The 20,172-nt window shown below is 39.9% G+C and overlaps 2 protein-coding genes across 2 annotated transcripts in view; both read left to right on the top strand.

The window, feature by feature from the left end:
- LOC125896420 (NACHT, LRR and PYD domains-containing protein 12-like) overlaps positions 1–20,172 on the top strand; it is a 45,550-nt gene that overhangs the window by 344 nt on the left and 25,034 nt on the right. The gene's annotated exons all lie outside the window — the stretch shown is intronic.
- On the top strand, positions 8,323–19,055 carry LOC125896425 (histone-lysine N-methyltransferase set-1-like). The gene is made up of 4 exons (XM_049588983.1): positions 8,323–8,455; positions 10,710–10,902; positions 11,122–11,181; positions 18,800–19,055. The coding sequence occupies exons 1-4, from the start codon at positions 8,433–8,435 to the stop codon at positions 18,881–18,883; spliced, it is 360 nt and encodes a 119-aa protein (XP_049444940.1). The 5' UTR covers positions 8,323–8,432; the 3' UTR covers positions 18,884–19,055.

Here is a 20,172-nt window from a genome sequence, read left to right on the forward strand (position 1 = left end):
GGACTTTTTATCGGTTTACATACCAGCATTATCAGGACACCACAGTATTATGAGGACAGTTCCAGTGTCCCCATAATTCAAACACTGTAGCAGCACTCAGGAGGCTGCCATTTAGCTGCTCCCGCTTTTTCTTGAAGTGTCCCCATAAGTCCATAAATCTGACATTTTTTGTGTGTGTGTGTCTCGCCAATTACGCGCCAAATCAATGCCAGCTTTACACAAAATCCCGCCACTCACACACAAAATGAGCGCAGTTCATTGGCTGAACACCCCTGGTCAGTGATTGGCTGCAGCCGATGTCAATCAGGCAGATCTGATCTGTGATTGGCTGCAGCCGATGTCAATCAGCAGATGTCCGCTCAGTACCGGAAATCTATGGCTGACGGTGAAACAGGCTTCATAAACAGGCATTTTGGACCGAAACCAACAAATGAAGCAGGTAAGACTAACACTGTTTGATATTTTACTTTAAAAATAGTGGTGCAATGTATCACGCACGCGAACGGCAAAGCAAAATGAGCTGCAAAGAGCCAAGAAGAACGCTTTATTATTAGCGTTAGCTGCCAGCCGTTAGCTCATAGATAACGTAACACATAGATATATAAACGTAACGGACTACTAATGTGGCTATCGGCTAATTGATAACAGTTAAACGGCTAACGTAGACGCGTGCGTCACCGACTCGCCGGCCAGGTACACGTTTATTATAATAGTGGGCCCCAACGAGCATAGTGCGTCCGAATTCACACCTGTTCTTCTCTATTGATTTTCTCCGTGACCCTTCATTATAGTGAGAAGCCACGCATATCACGTGAAACAGCAGAACTGTAGCTTTCCGACAAGACCAAGTACTTGTCGGTAGACCAATGTTTTCACAGCGAAATAAATTGATAAAGTTACACTAAAATTATGTATAACAGAGCTTTCACAGCTCTGCACACATTACTCTTGGATGGATTACTCATGAACGCAGGGTCGCACAGAAATGCCACGCATATCACATGAAAGCGCAGGAGCAGAGCTTTCCAGGGACACCACACACATCATTGTGCTGTCATCCCATCACGCTATAAATCCAGATCAAGTGTCTACAAAATAAAACCTGACGAATTTTTTTACAATCCATTATACAGATCTTGTTATCAGTCACTTCATATAGTGAGGAATATCGTATCTTACCACGTCTTAGGCTTGAGTGTGTTTCTCCCTGTCTATCCACATTTGTAGTCCGGCTTTCAAGATGCAAATATCTCCATATTGTCCAGTTGACACTCCATCAAACTTTGTATGGCAAGACCAGCCACTTCACCTTTGCGCAGCCAGACAACTGTAGCCTAATTATGCATGCTGACAGGGCCGTAGTCACCATATACATTGAGGGGGACATGTGTGTCCCCCAATGCCCAAAATGCCCCCCCAATATATAACTGAAACTGAGAAACAATGGCAAACTTCGTTTACTGGAAACAAAGTGGCAAATATTATCTTGGAGGACATCATTGCACTTGGCTGACTATTTTTCTATGATCTTAGATGTAAATATTGCATGTTTCTTTCAGATAAAACACATTTTTGACTTGTGAATGAGTCAATGGAATTTCTTGCAATAATGAAAAAATACTGGCAATCATGTCCACCTGGCACAAACCACATGTTTTGGACAGCTGTGAAGTGACAGAATGTCCCACCATCATGGTTCTTATATTGCCAGATTCCAGAGAGTCTCCCTTCTTCATATATGGTAGAATATGTCAACTTCCAACTTGCTATGGTGAGATACATGTAAAAATGTAAGAATTTAGTAACACAGATTTGTTTTTTTCATTGATATAAAAATTAATATAAAATACAGGCACATTGAAGGACATGAAATGATGGCAAATCTGGTTAGCCCAAAAACAAGATATAGCATTTGTATGTAGCCTTTATAATGACTGTGATATGAGCTTAAAAGTAAAGGCAGTAAACATACCCCCAAAACACCTATAGGGCCCATAGGGTTAATATCATTTAATACTTCAAAAGAACGCTTTATTATTAGCGTTAGCTACTAGCCGTTAGCTCATCGATAACGTAACAGATAGATATATAAACGTAACGGACTACAAATGTGGCTATCGGCTAATTGATAATAGTTAAATGCCTAACGACGTCAGCGCCACCGACTCGCCAGCCAGGTAAACGCTTTATTATAACAGTTTAATACCGCTTAATACTTCAAAATGGGAGCTTTGTCTTGTCAACAACGGCAGCACCACTCGCCATGTCTGGGTGGAGATATTTTGCATTTAAGGCAGATGAAAGTGGAGTTATGTAAGATTATGTGTAAAAATAAATACACAGTAAACCTTGATATGATCCAAACTGAGTTTTGTGATCCCTTGCACCCTGTTGAATATTGACACAGAATATCTGATGTGATTTGGTATGAAATATAGCTTAACTTAACAGTTTCAGTGTTTAAAGGACAGCCATGTGACATGACATTTATTAAAGCTTGTAATGTCTGGGCATTATTACAGCAAAGATGACTGAGAGGAGGAGGAGAAAGACTCCTGATAAGGATGCTGTAGAGCACATTATTCGTGGAGAAGACAAACCCTTCCTAGAAGGAAGATTTATTAACACATTTAAAGGTAAGTTTTTCATCCAGTATACCATTGTTTGTTTCTATTAGTGTAGTCACCTTACAGTTGTAGTTAAAGATACTCTGTTATGTATTTGTTAATGAAAGTGTTAAATAGCTCTATATTCTGACAGTGATCACAGTGAGCCCATTTACATGCACACTAATAAACTGATCATTATCTGATTTCTGGAGTTAACTGAATACTCAAGTCGTAAACAGCATAATGCAGTATGTTTTATCAGATAACAGGCATTATCAGATTATGAAAAATCAGACACTCTTTGATTTTTGCCCAATAATCCATTTATTCAGTGCATGTATACCGTTTAACCCTCATCCTACCGACATATTTTATATACATGGACTACGACTGGGGTCCCTGGGGACCCAAGAATAAACTACTTTAAGAAACAACTATCATAGCAAATTGTTAACTTGTTTCTTCTCAAAACTTTACTAGTGATGTAGTACATGTCATCTGAGGGAAAAAAACAAAGATTATTATTATTTTAGGAAAGTTAGTTAATTTGCATTTGCTTTCTTTAAACCATTAATGTCCACAATGGAATTTTATAATTTCCTTTACAGCACATAAAGTACTAACTAAACTGAGTACAAGTCCATTGAAATTTTTCAAATTGGTCAAAGAATGAGGCTACAGTGCAAGTTTTTTAACACTGTGCAGAGCTTATAGACATATTATATTGTATTCCTGTGGGCTAAAATGAGTGACTAGTGACTAAATACAGTATGATACAGAAATGTCTGTATCTCAAAATCTACATTAGTTATATCAAATGCTTGGTACCAATGGATTCAGAACAACTACATTTTCAACAACATTTGCTTTGATCCTGGCTAAATCTGATATTTAGCATGTTAAATGAATGTCAAACTTATTTTAGTGTTTTTTTTTCATCAAGTCAGCTTTGTCTACCAATTAAGGCATGGTAAATATGTGAAATCAAAAATTTTGATTTTGTCATGTGTAGCCACATGTCTTGACAGTTTCCACAGCAAATTTTGTTTTCACCTTTAACAGAAAACATTCTGTAGGGCCTTTTCTTAACATACTAAATATAATTAAATATAGTCATAGTTGTTAACAGGTTAAAAAAAAGACAGATTCTGTGTCTGAGTCTAAATTAGGACTCATGGCAACCATGAACTCAGTAAATAGTTCCATCTATTAGAAGTACATTGGCAGAATTACAGTACAGGCCAAAAGTTTGGACACACCTTCTCATTCAATGCGTTTTCTTTATTTTCATGACTATTTACATTGTAGATTCTCACTGAAGGCATCAAAACTATGAATGAACACATGTGGAGTTATGTACTTAACAAAAAGGTGAAATAACTGAAAACATGTTTTATATTCTAGTTTCTTCAAAATAGCCACCCTTTGCTCTGATTACTGCTTTGCACACTCTTGGCATTCTCTCCATGAGCTTCAAGAGGTAGTCACCTGAAATGGTTTTCCAACAGTCTTGAAGGAGTTCCCAGAGGTGTTTAGCACTTGTTGGCCCTTTGCCTTCACTCTGCGGTCCAGCTCACCCCAAACCATCTCGATTGGGTTCAGGTCCGGTGACTGTGGAGGCCAGGTCATCTGCCGCAGCACTCCATCACTCTCCTTCTTGGTCAAATAGCCCTTACACAGCCTGGAGGTGTGTTTGGGGTCATTGTCCTGTTGAAAATAAATGATCGCCCAACTAAACACAAACCGGATGGGATGGCATGTCGCTGCAGGATGCTGTGGTAGCCATGCTGGTTCAGTGTGCCTTCAATTTTGAATAAATCCCCAACAGTGTCACCAGCAAAACACCCCCACACCATCACACCTCCTCCTCCATGCTTCACAGTGGGAACCAGGCATGTGGAATCCATCCGCTCACCTTTTCTGCGTCTCACAAAGACACGGCGGTTGGAACCAAAGATCTCAAATTTGGACTCATCAGACCAAAGCACAGATTTCCACCGGTCTAATGTCCATTCCTTGTGTTTCTTGGCCCAAACAAATCTCTTCTGCTTGTTGCCTCTCCTTAGCAGTGGTTTCCTAGCAGCTATTTGACCATGAAGGCCTGATTCACGCAGTCTCCTCTTAACAGTTGTTCTAGAGATGGGTCTGCTGCTAGAACTCTGTGTGGCATTTATCTGGTCTCTGATCTGAGCTGCTGTTAACTTGTGATTTCTGAGGCTGGTGACTCGGATGAACTTATCCTCAGAAGCAGAGGTGACTCTTGGTCTTCCTTTCCTAGGTCGGTCCTCATGTGTGCCAGTTTCGTTGTAGCGCTTGATGGTTTTTGCGACTCCACTTGGGGACACATTTAAAGTTTTTGCAATTTTCCGGACTGACTGACCTTCATTTCTTAAAGTAATGATGGCCACTCGTTTTACTTTAGTTAGCTGATTGGTTCTTGCCATAATATGAGTTTTAACAGTTGTCCAATAGGGCTGTCGGCTGTGTATTAACCTGACTTCTGCACAACACAACTGATGGTCCCAACCCCATTGATAAAGCAAGAAATTCCACTAATTAACCCTGATAAGGCACACCTGTGAAATGGAAACCATTTCAGGTGACTACCTTTTGAAGCTCATCGAGAGAATGCCAAGAGTGTGCAAAGCAGTAATCAGAGCAAAGGGTGGCTATTTTGAAGAAACTAGAATATAAAACATGTTTTCAGTTATTTCACCTTTTTTTGTTAAGTACATAACTCCACATGTGTTCATTCATAGTTTTGATGCCTTCAGTGAGAATCTACAATGTAAATAGTCATGAAAATAAAGAAAACGCATTGAATGAGAAGGTGTGTCCAAACTTTTGGCCTGTACTGTAGTTATTGTTATGGACAGACAGTGTGTCAATGACCATCAACAGACTGAGCACAGTCAAACATGCTGCTCACACAGCAGCGCAGCACGGCACTGTACACACAGTGGAGCGAGCCTGTGTTGCGTTCAGGCGTTAAACACGTAAATGACAAATTCCAGCATGCCATAGCACAACACAGCAGCATGTCAAGTGGGCCGAACCCGAGCAAAGTTGCGTAACTGTGCTTGGATGTTGTTTTATGAGGCTCTGGCAGCTTTCAGTTGTCTCTTTGTCTTTAACGTTACACGGCTCGGCTTTCTCTCGCATGCTTTTTCCTCCTTTTCCCTGTGCTGTCTCGAGTGTTGATATAGATTGGTCATGTTGCCGCGGGACGTGGCGATTTTAACTTTTAAACTTTTACACAGCATGTCTTTCAGGTACGGCGACGTTGGACAGAAAGACGTGCTGTGTAAAAATTTAAAAGTTAAAGTCGCCACGTCCCGTCTCGAGTGCTGATATAGATTGGTCGTGTTGCCGCGGGATGTGGCGATTTTAACTTTTAAACTTTTACACAGCATGTCTTTCAGGTACGGCGACGTTGGACAGAAAGACGTGCTGTGTAAATTAGTTAAAATCGCCACGCCCTGTCTCAGTGGCGACTTTAACTTTTACACTTACACAGCACGCGTCTGTTCAACGCCGCCATACCTGAATCCAAAGTTTCGCCATGTAACAGACATTTTTTTGCCACCAACTCAGGCTGTTCATGGTCGAGCTCATGCTCTTCTTCAGCGTCTGTGTTGGTCACTGCTGCACGGGCTGCACGCGCCAGGATAGCTTGTGGGCGTGATGTCAATAAACTCCACACACTACAGGAGAGGCAGTCACGTTCACAGGCACACACGTTAACATTTATTTAGCCTACATTAAATTGCAAATCGCAGCCTTTTATGCGGTTATGTAATCGCACAGCCTGACATCGCGATTGCGATTAGATCAATCGTGCAGCATTATAAGAGAGCGGGCAAAATTATAGAAAGTTATCCCAAACCATCAAACCGCTTACAGCTGCTTTAACTAATCCTTTAAATCATCTTCAAGTTAAAAGTGTCATGTTACTATTAATTAACACATTAACATGCAAGTGTAGAGTTTATTATAGATAGGATTCAATGTTGATTGTGCAAATAAAAAAATGTTCACCAGATGTACTGCTTGTAATATACAGTATCTCACATAAGTGAGTACACCCCTCTCATTTTTGAAAATGTTTCATTATATCTTGTCATGGGACAACACTATAGAAATGACACTGTGATATAACTTAAAGTAGTCAGTGTACAGCTTGTATAGTAGTATAGATTTACCTTCCTCTGAAAATTACTCAAAACACAGCCATCAACATCTAAACAGCTGGCAACATAAGTGAGTACACCCCACAGTGAACATGTCCAAATTGTGCCTAAAGTGTCAATATTTTGTGTGCCAACCATTATTATCTAGCACTGCCTTAACCCTTTTGGGCATGGGTCAGCTGTCTTGGTGCTCTTCACCAAGGTGCCACACATGCTGAAAGAGCACCAAGACAGCTGTCCCTTGCCTACAGTCAAGTATAGTGGTGGCAGCATCATGGTTTGGGGCTGCATGAGTGCTGCCGGCTCTGAAGAGCTCGGTTCATTTAGGGAAACCTGAATTCCAAGCAGAGCATGATCGTCCCTCTTCAGAAACTGAGCTGCAATGCAGTTTTCCAACTTGATAATGACCCAAAACACACCTAGTAGATGACAACTGCCTTGCTGAGGAAGTTGAAGGTGAAGGTGATGGACTGGCCAAGTATGTATCCAGCTCTAAACTCACCTGTGCACCTGTGGGCCATCCTCAAGCTGAAGGTGGGGTAGCGCAAAGTGTCTTCACATAGATATGTTCCATGATGTCATCATGGAGGAGTGGGAGAGGATTCCTGAAGCAACCTGTGAGCTCTGGTGAACTCAAGGCCCAAAAGGGTTAAGGCAGTGCTAGATAATAATGGTTGGCACACAAAATATTGACACTTTAGGCACAATTTGGACATGTTCACTGTGGGGTGTACTCACTTACGTTGCCAGCTGTTTAGATGTTGATGGCTGTGTTCTGTGTAATTTTCAGAGGAAGGTAAATCTATGCTACTATACAAGCTGTACACTGACTACTTTAAGTTATATCAAAGTGTCATTTCTAGTGTCTAGTGTTGTTCCATGAAAAGATATAATGAAACATTTGCAAAAATGGGAGGGGTGTACTCACTTATGTGAGATACTGTATGTGGGCACCCCATCCAGATAAAACCCACATTTATTTAATAATGTAAACCAATTTGCTACCTACATGCCATATACCCATACATTGTCTTCCTTTACCTCTTAAAATAAGATTTGCTTTCATTGTATGGCTTATATGAACTGATTGTAATTCTAAGTCTTTTCATTTTTCATTTTATTCTGGATTGTAGTCATTAACATTTTGTTTTATTATTTATATTATTGATGGCCAAATGAAGCCTAATGAAGCATGTTCTTTATTTTCTGAGCCCACTAGTTGGCACTCATTGCTTAAAGAAAGAGGCTCAAAGAATGGCAATTCAGTGTGCTTTCAACCTTTGATGAACAAAAGCGCCATCTAGTGGGCTCAGAAAATGCTTCACGAGGCTTCATTTGGCCATCACTAATTTTTATTAACAGCACTTACTAACTCTGTTTTTTTTTAAGGCGCTTATAAATTGTTGTTGTCGGTCTTCCTCTCTGTCTTAATGTCTCTTTGAAAAGAAGCCATAAATGAGGTTGGTGGTCTTAGAAGTAGCAGCTTATGTTAATGTTTTCTTTCTTTCTTTTCTTCAGGAGAGGTGTGTTTACACAGGAATACATCGAACCAAAAAGTTTTGTGGTGGAGTACAGGGGAGTTTTGTCCCTGAGTGTAGGAGCAGATGACAAAAGCAAATATATATTCGATTTCATGTGGAATGGGAAGCGCTACTGGTAAGTTTGCTGCTTGTTCATTTACTCATATGTAAAATTTTTTTTTCAAAGTGTTACTCCTCTTATTTGAAGTTGTAGTTTTATTTGTGTGTACATTTAAAAACAAATGCTGGACCAAAGTGCTTTACAGAGAGATTGAAATTGTAGGACTATTTGATTGATGGGTTGGCATCTGGTTGTCAGTGTTTCCCCTAAAAAAAAAAAAAAAAAAAAAAAATTGGCACTGGACAGCGTGACCAGTTGGTTTTCAATTTACCGGACAAATGTTTGAAATTACGGTCAAATATTATCTGAATTTATTGAGCCTAAAAATAATTGATATGCAATTGATAGGCATGTCAGTATATAATCTTTTTTATTGAAAAGTCAGTAATTTCAAATAAAATGAGTCCTGTCAATTAACTCAGTGCGTAACTTGAATAAATAAATAAATATTGCAGAAGCCTGCACTCTTCTAACATGAACATAAAGAAACTGAAGGCCTATACATACAGATAAAACAATTTGCAAACAAATAAACACATCTAGACTGGCTCATACCATTTAAATACACAGCATGCTGCCAATTTGAAATCAAATCATGTCCGTCGCTATATGCGATTGAAATATAATGGAATAAAAACTCTTTGAAAACAAACAGGAAAATCCCTTAATCTATTTCTGGCTCATGACAATTTACTTTTACGCATTTTTGCAGCAGTTTAGTCTGCAGCTGCTGATTTAAAAGAAAATGTGCCGAGTGTCTCTTCACAACTTGCAATATGCATTTAATGAAATCTTTGAAACAACTTATATAATCTTTGATTATATAGAGAGATTATTTTGTTGTAACTGAATTTTCTATCCATACAGAGGAGGCATACTTTATATCAGAATCCTGCACGGGTCCAATTTTCAAGATCCGCCCCGCCCCGACCCGGGGATGTACAAAACCGCACCGAACCGCAAACCCGCGCATCAGGCCAATTAGTACTGCAACCCGGTCCGACCCGTTGAAACACGACCCGCAGCCCAACCCATAACCCGGATTTAAAGTAATCATTTTGGATCATATTGACTGAATATTGAACAGCATATCGCCACAGTTAAGGTGCCAGTCAGTAAACAACGACCTGAATGAAGCAGCTCTCACAATAAAAACATGACTTCAGCCCCATCATCAACCCTCTGTGTTCTTCTCCCATACGAGTGTAAAAGCACTTGTTTGTTACGTTTAACGCTTTTAAACTTTTAATCTATGTAAAGGAACTTTACATGTGTAATAATAGACTTACTTTCTGTCCAGAGCGACGTTCAGCAGTTACGAGCCGTCACGTGTTTTAGAATCCATCGAGGAGAAGTAATGTAAAGTGATAGTTGTACGTTTTATCCACTTACTACTCAAATACCTAAATAATTATTTACTGTTTTGAAGGCGGCGCTTGTTAGACGGTGGCAGCCATGTGTCGTCAATCACAAATTGTGTTATTAGATGGTGAAACGCGTGTAAACAGCTGAACCAATGACTGTTGCGAAATAGCGAAGGCGATCCTCAGAGAGTAAATAATGACCGAGATATCTGTAGTTTACGAACTAACTAACAAGATTAGTTTTTAGCTCAATTATTATTTTTTATATTAATTTTGATGTGTTTATCTAAAACCCGATCCGACCTGCATATTATTTTTTCCACCCAGATCGAACCGGGAAAACATTTTTAAAAAAACATGCGCAAATCAGCGGGTACCTGACCCAGTGCAGGACTCTGCTTTATATATAGTTAAAGTTATAAGGCATCTTTGAGTATCATTTAAGTATGTCGGCGAGCCGAAAAATAGTGTTCCATTTCTAAAATAAAAAATGTGAACACAAATCTGTGTTAAATGTTTGTCAGGTACAAATGCTCTTGTAATGGGGTCCTGTGGGCAGAAGGTCCTAGGATCACCCCCCGACCACCCTCACCCACCCCACCCCGCGCAAAGCAAAAAAACTAGGGAAACACTGACAAATGAGAGGGTGTTAAATCATATGATGAAGTAACCAACTGTTTTGGAAGAGAAAATGACAAGACTGCAGCTGTCTAACAAAAAAAGGGCTTTTGTTGCACAATATGCTAGTGAGAAAAGTGTAATAGTATACGTATGTGTTTTTAAAAAAGTTTGTGTTTTACATGAAAGCCAAGGCTGGGCTGAAGGTCTTTTTTCTCTCATGACAATTTAAGAATTTAACCCCAAGCAAAGTTTAAAGTTTTTTTTCTGGTCTATTTGTCTCACAGCATAGATGCTTCAAAAGAGGATGGAACACTGGGACGACTAGTGAATGATGATCACATACAGCCCAACTGTAAAGTCAAAAGAATAATGGTCCAAGGAAAGCCACACTTGTGTCTTTTTGCTGTCAAGGAAATCTTTCCAGGCGAGGAGATCACATATAACTATGGCGATTCCTCTTGGCCATGGCGCTCAATGGTGAGATAAGGGTCTCATGTTCTGTTAATGACAGTGTTAACTATAATTTATTTTATACAACAGTTATTTTTGAGTAATTTGATTGGTCAAGAGTGGGGCTGGTACCTTTTGAGGTGAATATGAACATAATTATCGCCTGTCTGTCTTTCTTAAAGACCACTAAGTGATAGTGCTGCCAGTCAAGTGATTAAACAGTACATTTCCTCTTTACAATTTCAGGCACCCGGTGAAGAACAGTCTCACCCGAAGTTGAGAGGAAGTGAGCCAGGCTCAGAAAAGGCAAGTTGTAGTTTGTGCCATCATAGTTAGTTTGCTTTATGTGTCACCTTCAATACAGTAGAATTGGTTTTGGTCTTTAGAATTTTATAGTACAAGTTCATTATTCCGGTCTTCCTTCTTCCCTGCTGACTATTAACTGACATTTCTGCCATACTCATGGCCAGTGTTGTAACACAGTGTTTGCAGAATGAAAATGAATTATTTTAGCTTAAAATAAACTCACATTTGTGCCTGTCATTGACTCAGTCACAGGAGGTGTGCAGCGGTCGTGATTTGATGACAGAGGTCAGGGCAGCTCCGTCAACATTAAAGGATGACATTGTAAGTTGACAGTATTCTTGTAATATCATGATTTTACTTCTAGACATAATACTGTTTTGTTTGATCTTATGACTGTGCTCAGAAGTCTTCACACTTTTGAATGTTGTACACTACATGTACCTGCCACAGCACAGGACTGTCAGGACAAAGTGTCCTGTAAGGACAGTAGGAATTGGGTGTGTGTGTGTGGTTATGTCAGAATGTACTTAAGAGGACATTTTCCTAATCCAGCGTTCATGTATTGGGTTTGTGGTGGGGTGTGTATTAGGCCTTCATGCATTTCTTTATATAATGGGTGTCAGAAGTTGGTGATGTATGTTCAGGGTTTCCATGGTCATATTAAACCTGAAAAGCTGAAGAATATCAAATGATATTCTAGACCAGGAAAGTCCTGAAGGTATTGAGGTCTTATGTCAGGGTTCCCACGGTCATGGAAAACCTGGAAAAGTCCTGGAATTTTGTTGTCTGCAGTGTAATTAATTAGGCTATCTTACTGTAATCATTGGCACATGAGCTCCCTATTTCCTGAAACTTCCTCCAGGACCTCTAACATCTTCTCCAGGTCATGGAAATTATATTATGGGTCCTTGAAAAGTCATGGAAAGGTTTTGAAATTTTGTCTGTGAAAATGTGTGGGAACCCTGTTATTTGAAAGTAATGGAATTTTTGTTGTGTATAATGACATTGTTACAGTAATCTTTCATCTTTTGAGGTGAATATGAACATAATTATCGCCTGTCTTTCTTTCTTAAAGACCACTAAGTGATAGTGCTGCCAGTCAAGTGATTAAACAGTACATTTCCTCTTTACAATTTCAGGCACCGGTGAAGAACAATCTCACCCGAAGTTGAGAGGAAGTGAGCCAGGCTCAGAAAAGGCAAGTTGTAGTTTGTGCCATCATAGTTAGTTTGCTTTATGTGTCACCTTCAATACAGTAGAATTGGTTTTGGTCTTTAGAATTTTATAGTACAAGCTCATTATTCCGGTCTTCTTCCCTGCTGACTATTAACTGACATTTCTGCCATACTCATGGCCAGTGTTGTAACACAGTGTTTGCAGAATGAAAATGAATTATTTTAGCTTAAAATAAACTCACATTTGTGCCTGTCATTGACTCAGTCACAGGAGGTGTGCAGCGGTCGTGATTTGATGACAGAGGTCAGGGCAGCTCCGTCAACATTAAAGGATGACATTGTAAGTTGACAGTATTCTTGTAATATCATGATTTTACTTCTAGACATAATACTGTTTTGTTTGATCTTATGACTGTGCTCAGAAGTCTTCACACTTTTGAATGTTGTACACTACATGTACCTGCCACAGCACAGGACTGTCAGGACAAAGTGTCCTGTAAGGACAGTAGGAATTGGGTGTGTGTGTGGTTATGTCAGAATGTACTTAAGAGGACATTTTCCTAATCCGGCGTTCATGTATTGGGTTTGTGGTGGGGGTGTGTATTAGGCCTTCATGCATTTCTTTATATAATGGGTGTCAGAAGTTGGTGATGTATGTTCAGGGTTTCCATGGTCATATTAAACCTGAAAAAGCTGAAGAATATCAAATGATATTCTAGACCAGGAAAGTCCTGAAGGTATTGAGGTCTTATGTCAGGGTTCCCACGGTCATGGAAAACCTGGAAAAGTCCTGGAATTTTGTTGTCTGCAGTGTAATTAATTAGGCTATCTTACTGTAATCATTGGCACATTGCGAGCTCCTATTTCCTGAAACTTCCTCCAGGACCTCTTAAATCTTCTCCAGGTCATGGAAATTATATTATGGGTCCTTGAAAAGTCATGGAAAGGTTTTGAAATTGTGTCTGTGAAAATGTGTGGGAACCCTGTTATTTGAAAGTAATGGAATTTTTGTTGTGTATAATGACATTGTTACAGTAATCTTTCATCTTTTGAGGTGAATATGAACATAATTATCGCCTGTCTTTCTTTCTTAAAGACCACTAAGTGATAGTGCTGCCAGTCAAGTGATTAAACAGTACATTTCCTCTTTACAATTTCAGGCACCCGGTGAAGAACAATCTCACCCGGTTGAGAGAAAGTGAGCCAGGCTCAGAAAAGGCAAGTTGTAGTTTGTGCCATCATAGTTAGTTTGCTTTATGTCACCTTCAATACAGTAGAATTGGTTTTGGTCTTTAGAATTTTATAGTACAAGTTCATTATTCCGGTCTTCCTTCTTCCCTGCTGACTATTAACTGACATTTCTGCCATACTCATGGCCAGTGTTGTAACACAGTGTTTGCAGAATGAAAATGAATTATTTTAGCTTAAAATAAACTCACATTTGTGCCTGTCATTGACTCAGTCACAGGAGGTGTGCAGCGGTCGTGATTTGATGACAGAGGTCAGGGCAGCTCCGTCAACATTAAAGGATGACATTGTAAGTTGACAGTATTCTTGTAATATCATGATTTTACTTCTAGACATAATACTGTTTTGTTTGATCTTATGACTGTGCTCAGAAGTCTTCACACTTTTGAATGTTGTACACTACATGTACCTGCCACAGCACAGGACTGTCAGGACAAAGTGTCCTGTAAGGACAGTAGGAATTGTGTGTGTGTGGTTATGTCAGAATGTACTTAAGAGGACATTTTCCTAATCAGGCGTTCATGTATTGGGTTTGTGGTGGGGTGTGTATCAGGCCTTCATGCATTTCTTTATATAATGGGTGTCAGAAGTTGGTGATGTATGTTCAGGGTTTCCATGGTCATATTAAACCTGAAAAAGTTGAAGAATATCAAATGATATTCTACAGTCCCTGACAAAAGTCTTGTCGCTTATCCAAGTTGTAGGAACAACAAATAATAATTTGACTTGTAGTTGATCAATTGGAATCAGAAATAGCTTATATGAAAGGCAAAGGCCTCTAGATTATGCTTATTATACCAAAATAAAGTTGTGTGCCATTCACTGAGTTCTATCATTTAATTAGGACAGAAAGGTCAGATCTTGCTTGGACAAAAGTCTTGTCGCATACAAAAATAATGTACTGTAGAAATGATACTTTCTGTTGAATACACAAACATGCTCCAATAACATCAGAACATAAAGTCATGGTGCCTTGGGAAAAAGAATTAATATTGTGTATGACTCCCATGAGCTTGGAGGACTGCATCCATACGTCTTGGCAATGGCTCAAATAACTTATTGATGAAGTCATCTGGAATGGCAAAGAAAGCAGTCTTGCAGGACTCCCAGAGTTCATCAAGATTCTTTGGTTTCATCTTCCAAGCCTCCTCCTTCATCTTACCCCAGACATGCTCAATAATGTTCATGTCTGGTGATTGGGCTGGCCAATCCTGGAGCACCTTGACCTTCTTCACTTTCAGGAACTTTGATGTGGAGGCTGAAGTATGAGAAGGAGCACCATCCTGCTGAAGAATTCTCTCTTGTGGTTTGGAATGCAATGGGCAGCGAGAACCTCTTGATACTTCAGGCTGTTGATGTTGCCATCCACTCTGCAGATCTCTCGCACACCCCCCATACTGGATGTAACCCTAAACCATGATTTTTCCTCCACCAAACTTGACTGCTTTCTGGGTGAATCTTGGGTCCATGCAGGTTCCAACAGGTCTTCTGCAGTATTTGTGGCAATTGGGATGCAGTTCAATGGATGATTCATCAGAAAAATCAACCTTCTGCCACTTTTCCACTGTCCATCCTTTTTGCAAGCTGTGGGCCTTGGCAAATGCAACACGATTCTTTTGTTGTCTTCTGTTTAATGCTGGTTTGTGAGCAGTAATTCGGCATGGAGACCATTGCGTGAGAGAATTCGACAAACTGTTCTGGTAGATACAGGGGTTTCTGGTGACCAGTTCTGATGTAGCTCTGCTGCAGTTGAAAAGGGCTGGCCCTGGACTGCGAAGCAACAAACGGTCCTCTCTAACAGTTGTGTTACAGGGTCTGCCTGACCTGGGCTTGTCATGAACGTCACCAGTTTCTTCAAATCTTTTTTTTATCCTCTCCACTTGACGTTTGGATACACTGAAGATGTCTGCCACCTCAGCAGCAGACTTGGTCTTCAGGCTCTTGATGATCAGCACTTTGGTCTGTGGTTGAATCTTTGGCATGTTGTCAGCGGTCAGGTTGCACTTCACATGAAGGTCTGGTGTGCTGGGGTTCTTTTAGACACACCAGGAATGTGTTAATTACAGTATTTGTCACAGGTGGAGCTCTAATCTGTGATTGGTTGAATCGTTTAAAGACACGACAAGACTTTTGTCCAAGCAAAATCTGACCTTTCTGTCCTAATTAAATGATAAAACTCAATGAATGACACTCAACTTTATTTTGGTATAATAAGCATAATCTAAAGGTCTTTGCCTTTCATATAAGCTATTTCTGAACCCAATTGATCAACTACAAGTCAGGTTATTATTTGTTGTTCCTACAACTAGGATAAGCGACAAGACATTTGTCAGGGACTGTAGACCAGGAAAGTCCTGAAAGTATTGAGGTCTTATGTCAGGGTTCCCACGGTCATGGAAAACCTGGAAAAGTCATGGAATTTTGTTGTTGAGAGAAAGTGAGCCAGGCTCAGAAAAGGCAAGTTGTAGTTTGTGCCATCATAGTTAGTTTGCTTTATGTGTCACCTTCAATACAGTAGAATTGGTTTTGGTCTTTAGAATTTTATAGTACAAGTTCATTATTCCGGTCTTCCTTCTTCCCTGCTGACTATTAACTGACATTTCTGCCATACTCATGGCCAGTGTTGTAACACAGTGTTTGCAGAATGAAAATGAATTATTTTAGCTTAAAATAAACTCACATTTGTGCCTGTCATTGACTCAGTCACAGGAGGTGTGCAGTGGTCGTGATTTGATGACAGAGGTCAGGGCAGCTCCGTCAACATTAAAGGATGACATTGTAAGTTGACAGTATTCTTGTAATATCATGATTTTACTTCTAGACATAATACTGTTTTGTTTGATCTTATGACTGTGCTCAGAAGTCTTCACACTTTTGAATGTTGTACACTACATGTACCTGCCACAGCACAGGACTGTCAGGACAAAGTGTCCTGTAAGGACAGTAGGAATTGGGTGTGTGTGTGGTTATGTCAGAATGTACTTAAGAGGACATTTTCCTAATCAGGCGTTTATGTATTGGGTTTGTGGTGGGGGTGTGTATCAGGCCTTCATGCATTTCTTTATATAATGGGTGTCAGAAGTTGGTGATGTATGTTCAGGGTTTCCATGGTCATATTAAACCTGAAAAGTTGAAGAATATCAAATGATATTCTACAGTCCCTGACAAAAGTCTTGTCGCTTATCCAAGTTGTAGGAACAACAAATAATAACTTGACTTGTAGTTGATCAATTGGAATCAGAAATAGCTTATATGAAAGGCAAAGGCCTCTAGATTATGCTTATTATACCAAAATAAAGTTGTGTGCCATTCACTGAGTTCTATCATTTAATTAGGACAGAAAGGTCAGATCTTGCTTGGACAAAAGTCTTGTCGCATACAAAAATAATGTACTGTAGAAATGATACTTTCTGTTGAATACACAAACATGCTCCAATAACATCAGAACATAAAGTCATGGTGCCTTGGGAAAAAGAATTAATATTGTGTATGACTCCCATGAGCTTGGAGGACTGCATCCATACGTCTTGGCAATGGCTCAAATAACTTATTGATGAAGTCATCTGGAATGGCAAAGAAAGCAGTCTTGCAGGACTCCCAGAGTTCATCAAGATTCTTTGGTTTCATCTTCCAAGCCTCCTCCTTCATCTTACCCCAGACATGCTCAATAATGTTCATGTCTGGTGATTGGGCTGGCCAATCCTGGAGCACCTTGACCTTCTTCACTTTCAGGAACTTTGATGTGGAGGCTGAAGTATGAGAAGGAGCACCATCCTGCTGAAGAATTTGCCCTCTCTTGTGGTTTGGAATGCAATGGGCAGCGAGAACCTCTTGATACTTCAGGCTGTTGATGTTGCCATCCACTCTGCAGATCTCTCGCACACCCCATACTAGATGTAACCTAAACCATGATTTTCCTCCACCAAACTTGACTGCTTTCTGGGTGAATCTTGGGTCCATGCAGGTTCCAACAGGTCTTCTGCAGTATTTGTGGCAATTGGGATGCAGTTCAATGGATGATTCATCAGAAAAATCAACCTTCTGCCACTTTTCCACTGTCCATCCTTTCTGCAAGCTGTGGGCCTTGGCAAATGCAACACGATTCTTTTGTTGTCTTCTGTTTAATGCTGGTTTGTGAGCAGTAATTCGGCATGGAGACCATTGCGTGAGAGAATTCGACAAACTGTTCTGGTAGATACAGGGGTTTCTGGTGACCAGTTCTGATGTAGCTCTGCTGCAGTTGAAAAGGGCTGGCCCTGGACTGCCGAAGCAACAAACGGTCCTCTCTAACAGTTGTGTTACAGGGTCTGCCTGACCTGGGCTTGTCATGAACGTCACCAGTTTCTTCAAATCTTTTTTTTATCCTCTCCACTTGACGTTTGGATACACTGAAGATGTCTGCCACCTCAGCAGCAGACTTGGTCTTCAGGCTCTTGATGATCAGCACTTTGGTCTGTGGTTGAATCTTTGGCATGTTGTCAGCGGTCAGGTTGCACTTCACATGAAGGTCTGGTGTGCTGGGGTTCTTTTAGACACACCAGGGAATGTGTTAATTACAGTATTTGTCACAGGTGGAGCTCTAATCTGTGATTGGTTGAATCGTTTAAAGACACGACAAGACTTTTGTCCAAGCAAAATCTGACCTTTCTGTCCTAATTAAATGATAAAACTCAATGAATGACACTCAACTTTATTTTGGTATAATAAGCATAATCTAAAGGTCTTTGCCTTTCATATAAGCTATTTCTGAACCCAATTGATCAACTACAAGTCAGGTTATTATTTGTTGTTCCTACAACTAGGATAAGCGACAAGACTTTGTCAGGGACTGTAGACCAGGAAAGTCCTGAAAGTATTGAGGTCTTATGTCAGGGTTCCCACGGTCATGGAAAACCTGGAAAAGTCATGGAATTTTGTTGTTGAGAGAAAGTGAGCCAGGCTCAGAAAAGGCAAGTTGTAGTTTGTGCCATCATAGTTAGTTTGCTTTATGTGTCACCTTCAATACAGTAGAATTGGTTTTGGTCTTTAGAATTTTATAGTACAAGTTCATTATTCCGGTCTTCCTTCTTCCCTGCTGACTATTAACTGACATTTCTGCCATACTCATGGCCAGTGTTGTAACACAGTGTTTGCAGAATGAAAATGAATTATTTTAGCTTAAAATAAACTCACATTTGTGCCTGTCATTGACTCAGTCACAGGAGGTGTGCAGCGGTCGTGATTTGATGACAGAGGTCAGGGCAGCTCCGTCAACATTAAAGGATGACATTGTAAGTTGACAGTATTCTTGTAATATCATGATTTTACTTCTAGACATAATACTGTTTTGTTTGATCTTATGACTGTGCTCAGAAGTCTTCACACTTTTGAATGTTGTACACTACATGTACCTGCCACAGCACAGGACTGTCAGGACAAAGTGTCCTGTAAGGACAGTAGGAATTGGGTTTGTGTGTGTGGTTATGTCAGAATGTACTTAAGAGGACATTTTCCTAATCAGGCGTTCATGTATTGGGTTTGTGGTGGGGGTGTGTATTAGGCCTTCATGCATTTCTTTATATAATGGGTGTCAGAAGTTGGTACTGCTCAGAAGTCTTCAGAAGTGTTTTTACCCTATGTTAAGGGTTTCCAACACTGATCATTACTGATATATACCTTATTGGTTCCTCAGTGCCACCATAGTGTTACCTGCTCACTTGTCAGCTGTTTGGACCATTGTGAAGATTGCACAGGACCTGTCTCCAGTCTAAAATGGCTTGGTCTCACATGCAAATGTTCGTATTCATGTCACTCAAACAGTTTTTGTTGTTGTTGTCTTTAGTGTAGCGCTGCACGATATGAGGAGAATCTGCAATGTACTGTAACACTGTTCAGTATTGCGATGACAATAAGGTTGTATATAAGCTCTACAGTTCCTATGTCGTTCTCTTTTAATAGGTATACTGCTAGACCCCAAAAATCGAATAGTCCATGCCCACTGAATAATGAAATAAATGATTTCAAACGTGTTTTTATTAAACTCCAACTCCATTTGACATGAATTCTCCTGTAAATCAGCATCATATCAGTTTGACCTGTCGCCTCAGCTACACAGGCTAAATAAACAGTGCTTGACTATAAGGTTCATATTTTATACAAGACAACAGCTTTCATTAAAGATCAGTCAGATACAGTCAGGGCTTATTTTAAGAATCCTCACATCCCACTGACCACAAGTCTTTGTGTTGCTAAATACTTCAATAATTAAACCGTCCAATATTAATATACAGTAGACTCTGTATAGTTTATGATGAATATATTCAGTCTCTGAAAACTAAACTTCACCATCAGTCACACAACATGTTTCTGTTCACAGAATAAACCTTCAGATCAAACAAATACAATCTTAATCTCTAAAATTCATCAAAAATTAAAAGTTTATCTAAAACGTCATCTTGTTGAGTTGACATCTGAACCAGTCAGCTGTTAGATCAGGTGAGAGCCAGGCGGTGCAGTCGGTGGAGAGCAACTGCAGCGCCTGGCTCTAAAAACTGCGACGCCGAGGACTTTTGTAATACATCAGAGCAAG

This window comes from Epinephelus fuscoguttatus, linkage group LG10 (genome assembly GCF_011397635.1).
Source record: "Epinephelus fuscoguttatus linkage group LG10, E.fuscoguttatus.final_Chr_v1".
NCBI classification, from domain to species: Eukaryota; Metazoa; Chordata; class Actinopteri; order Perciformes; family Serranidae; genus Epinephelus; species Epinephelus fuscoguttatus.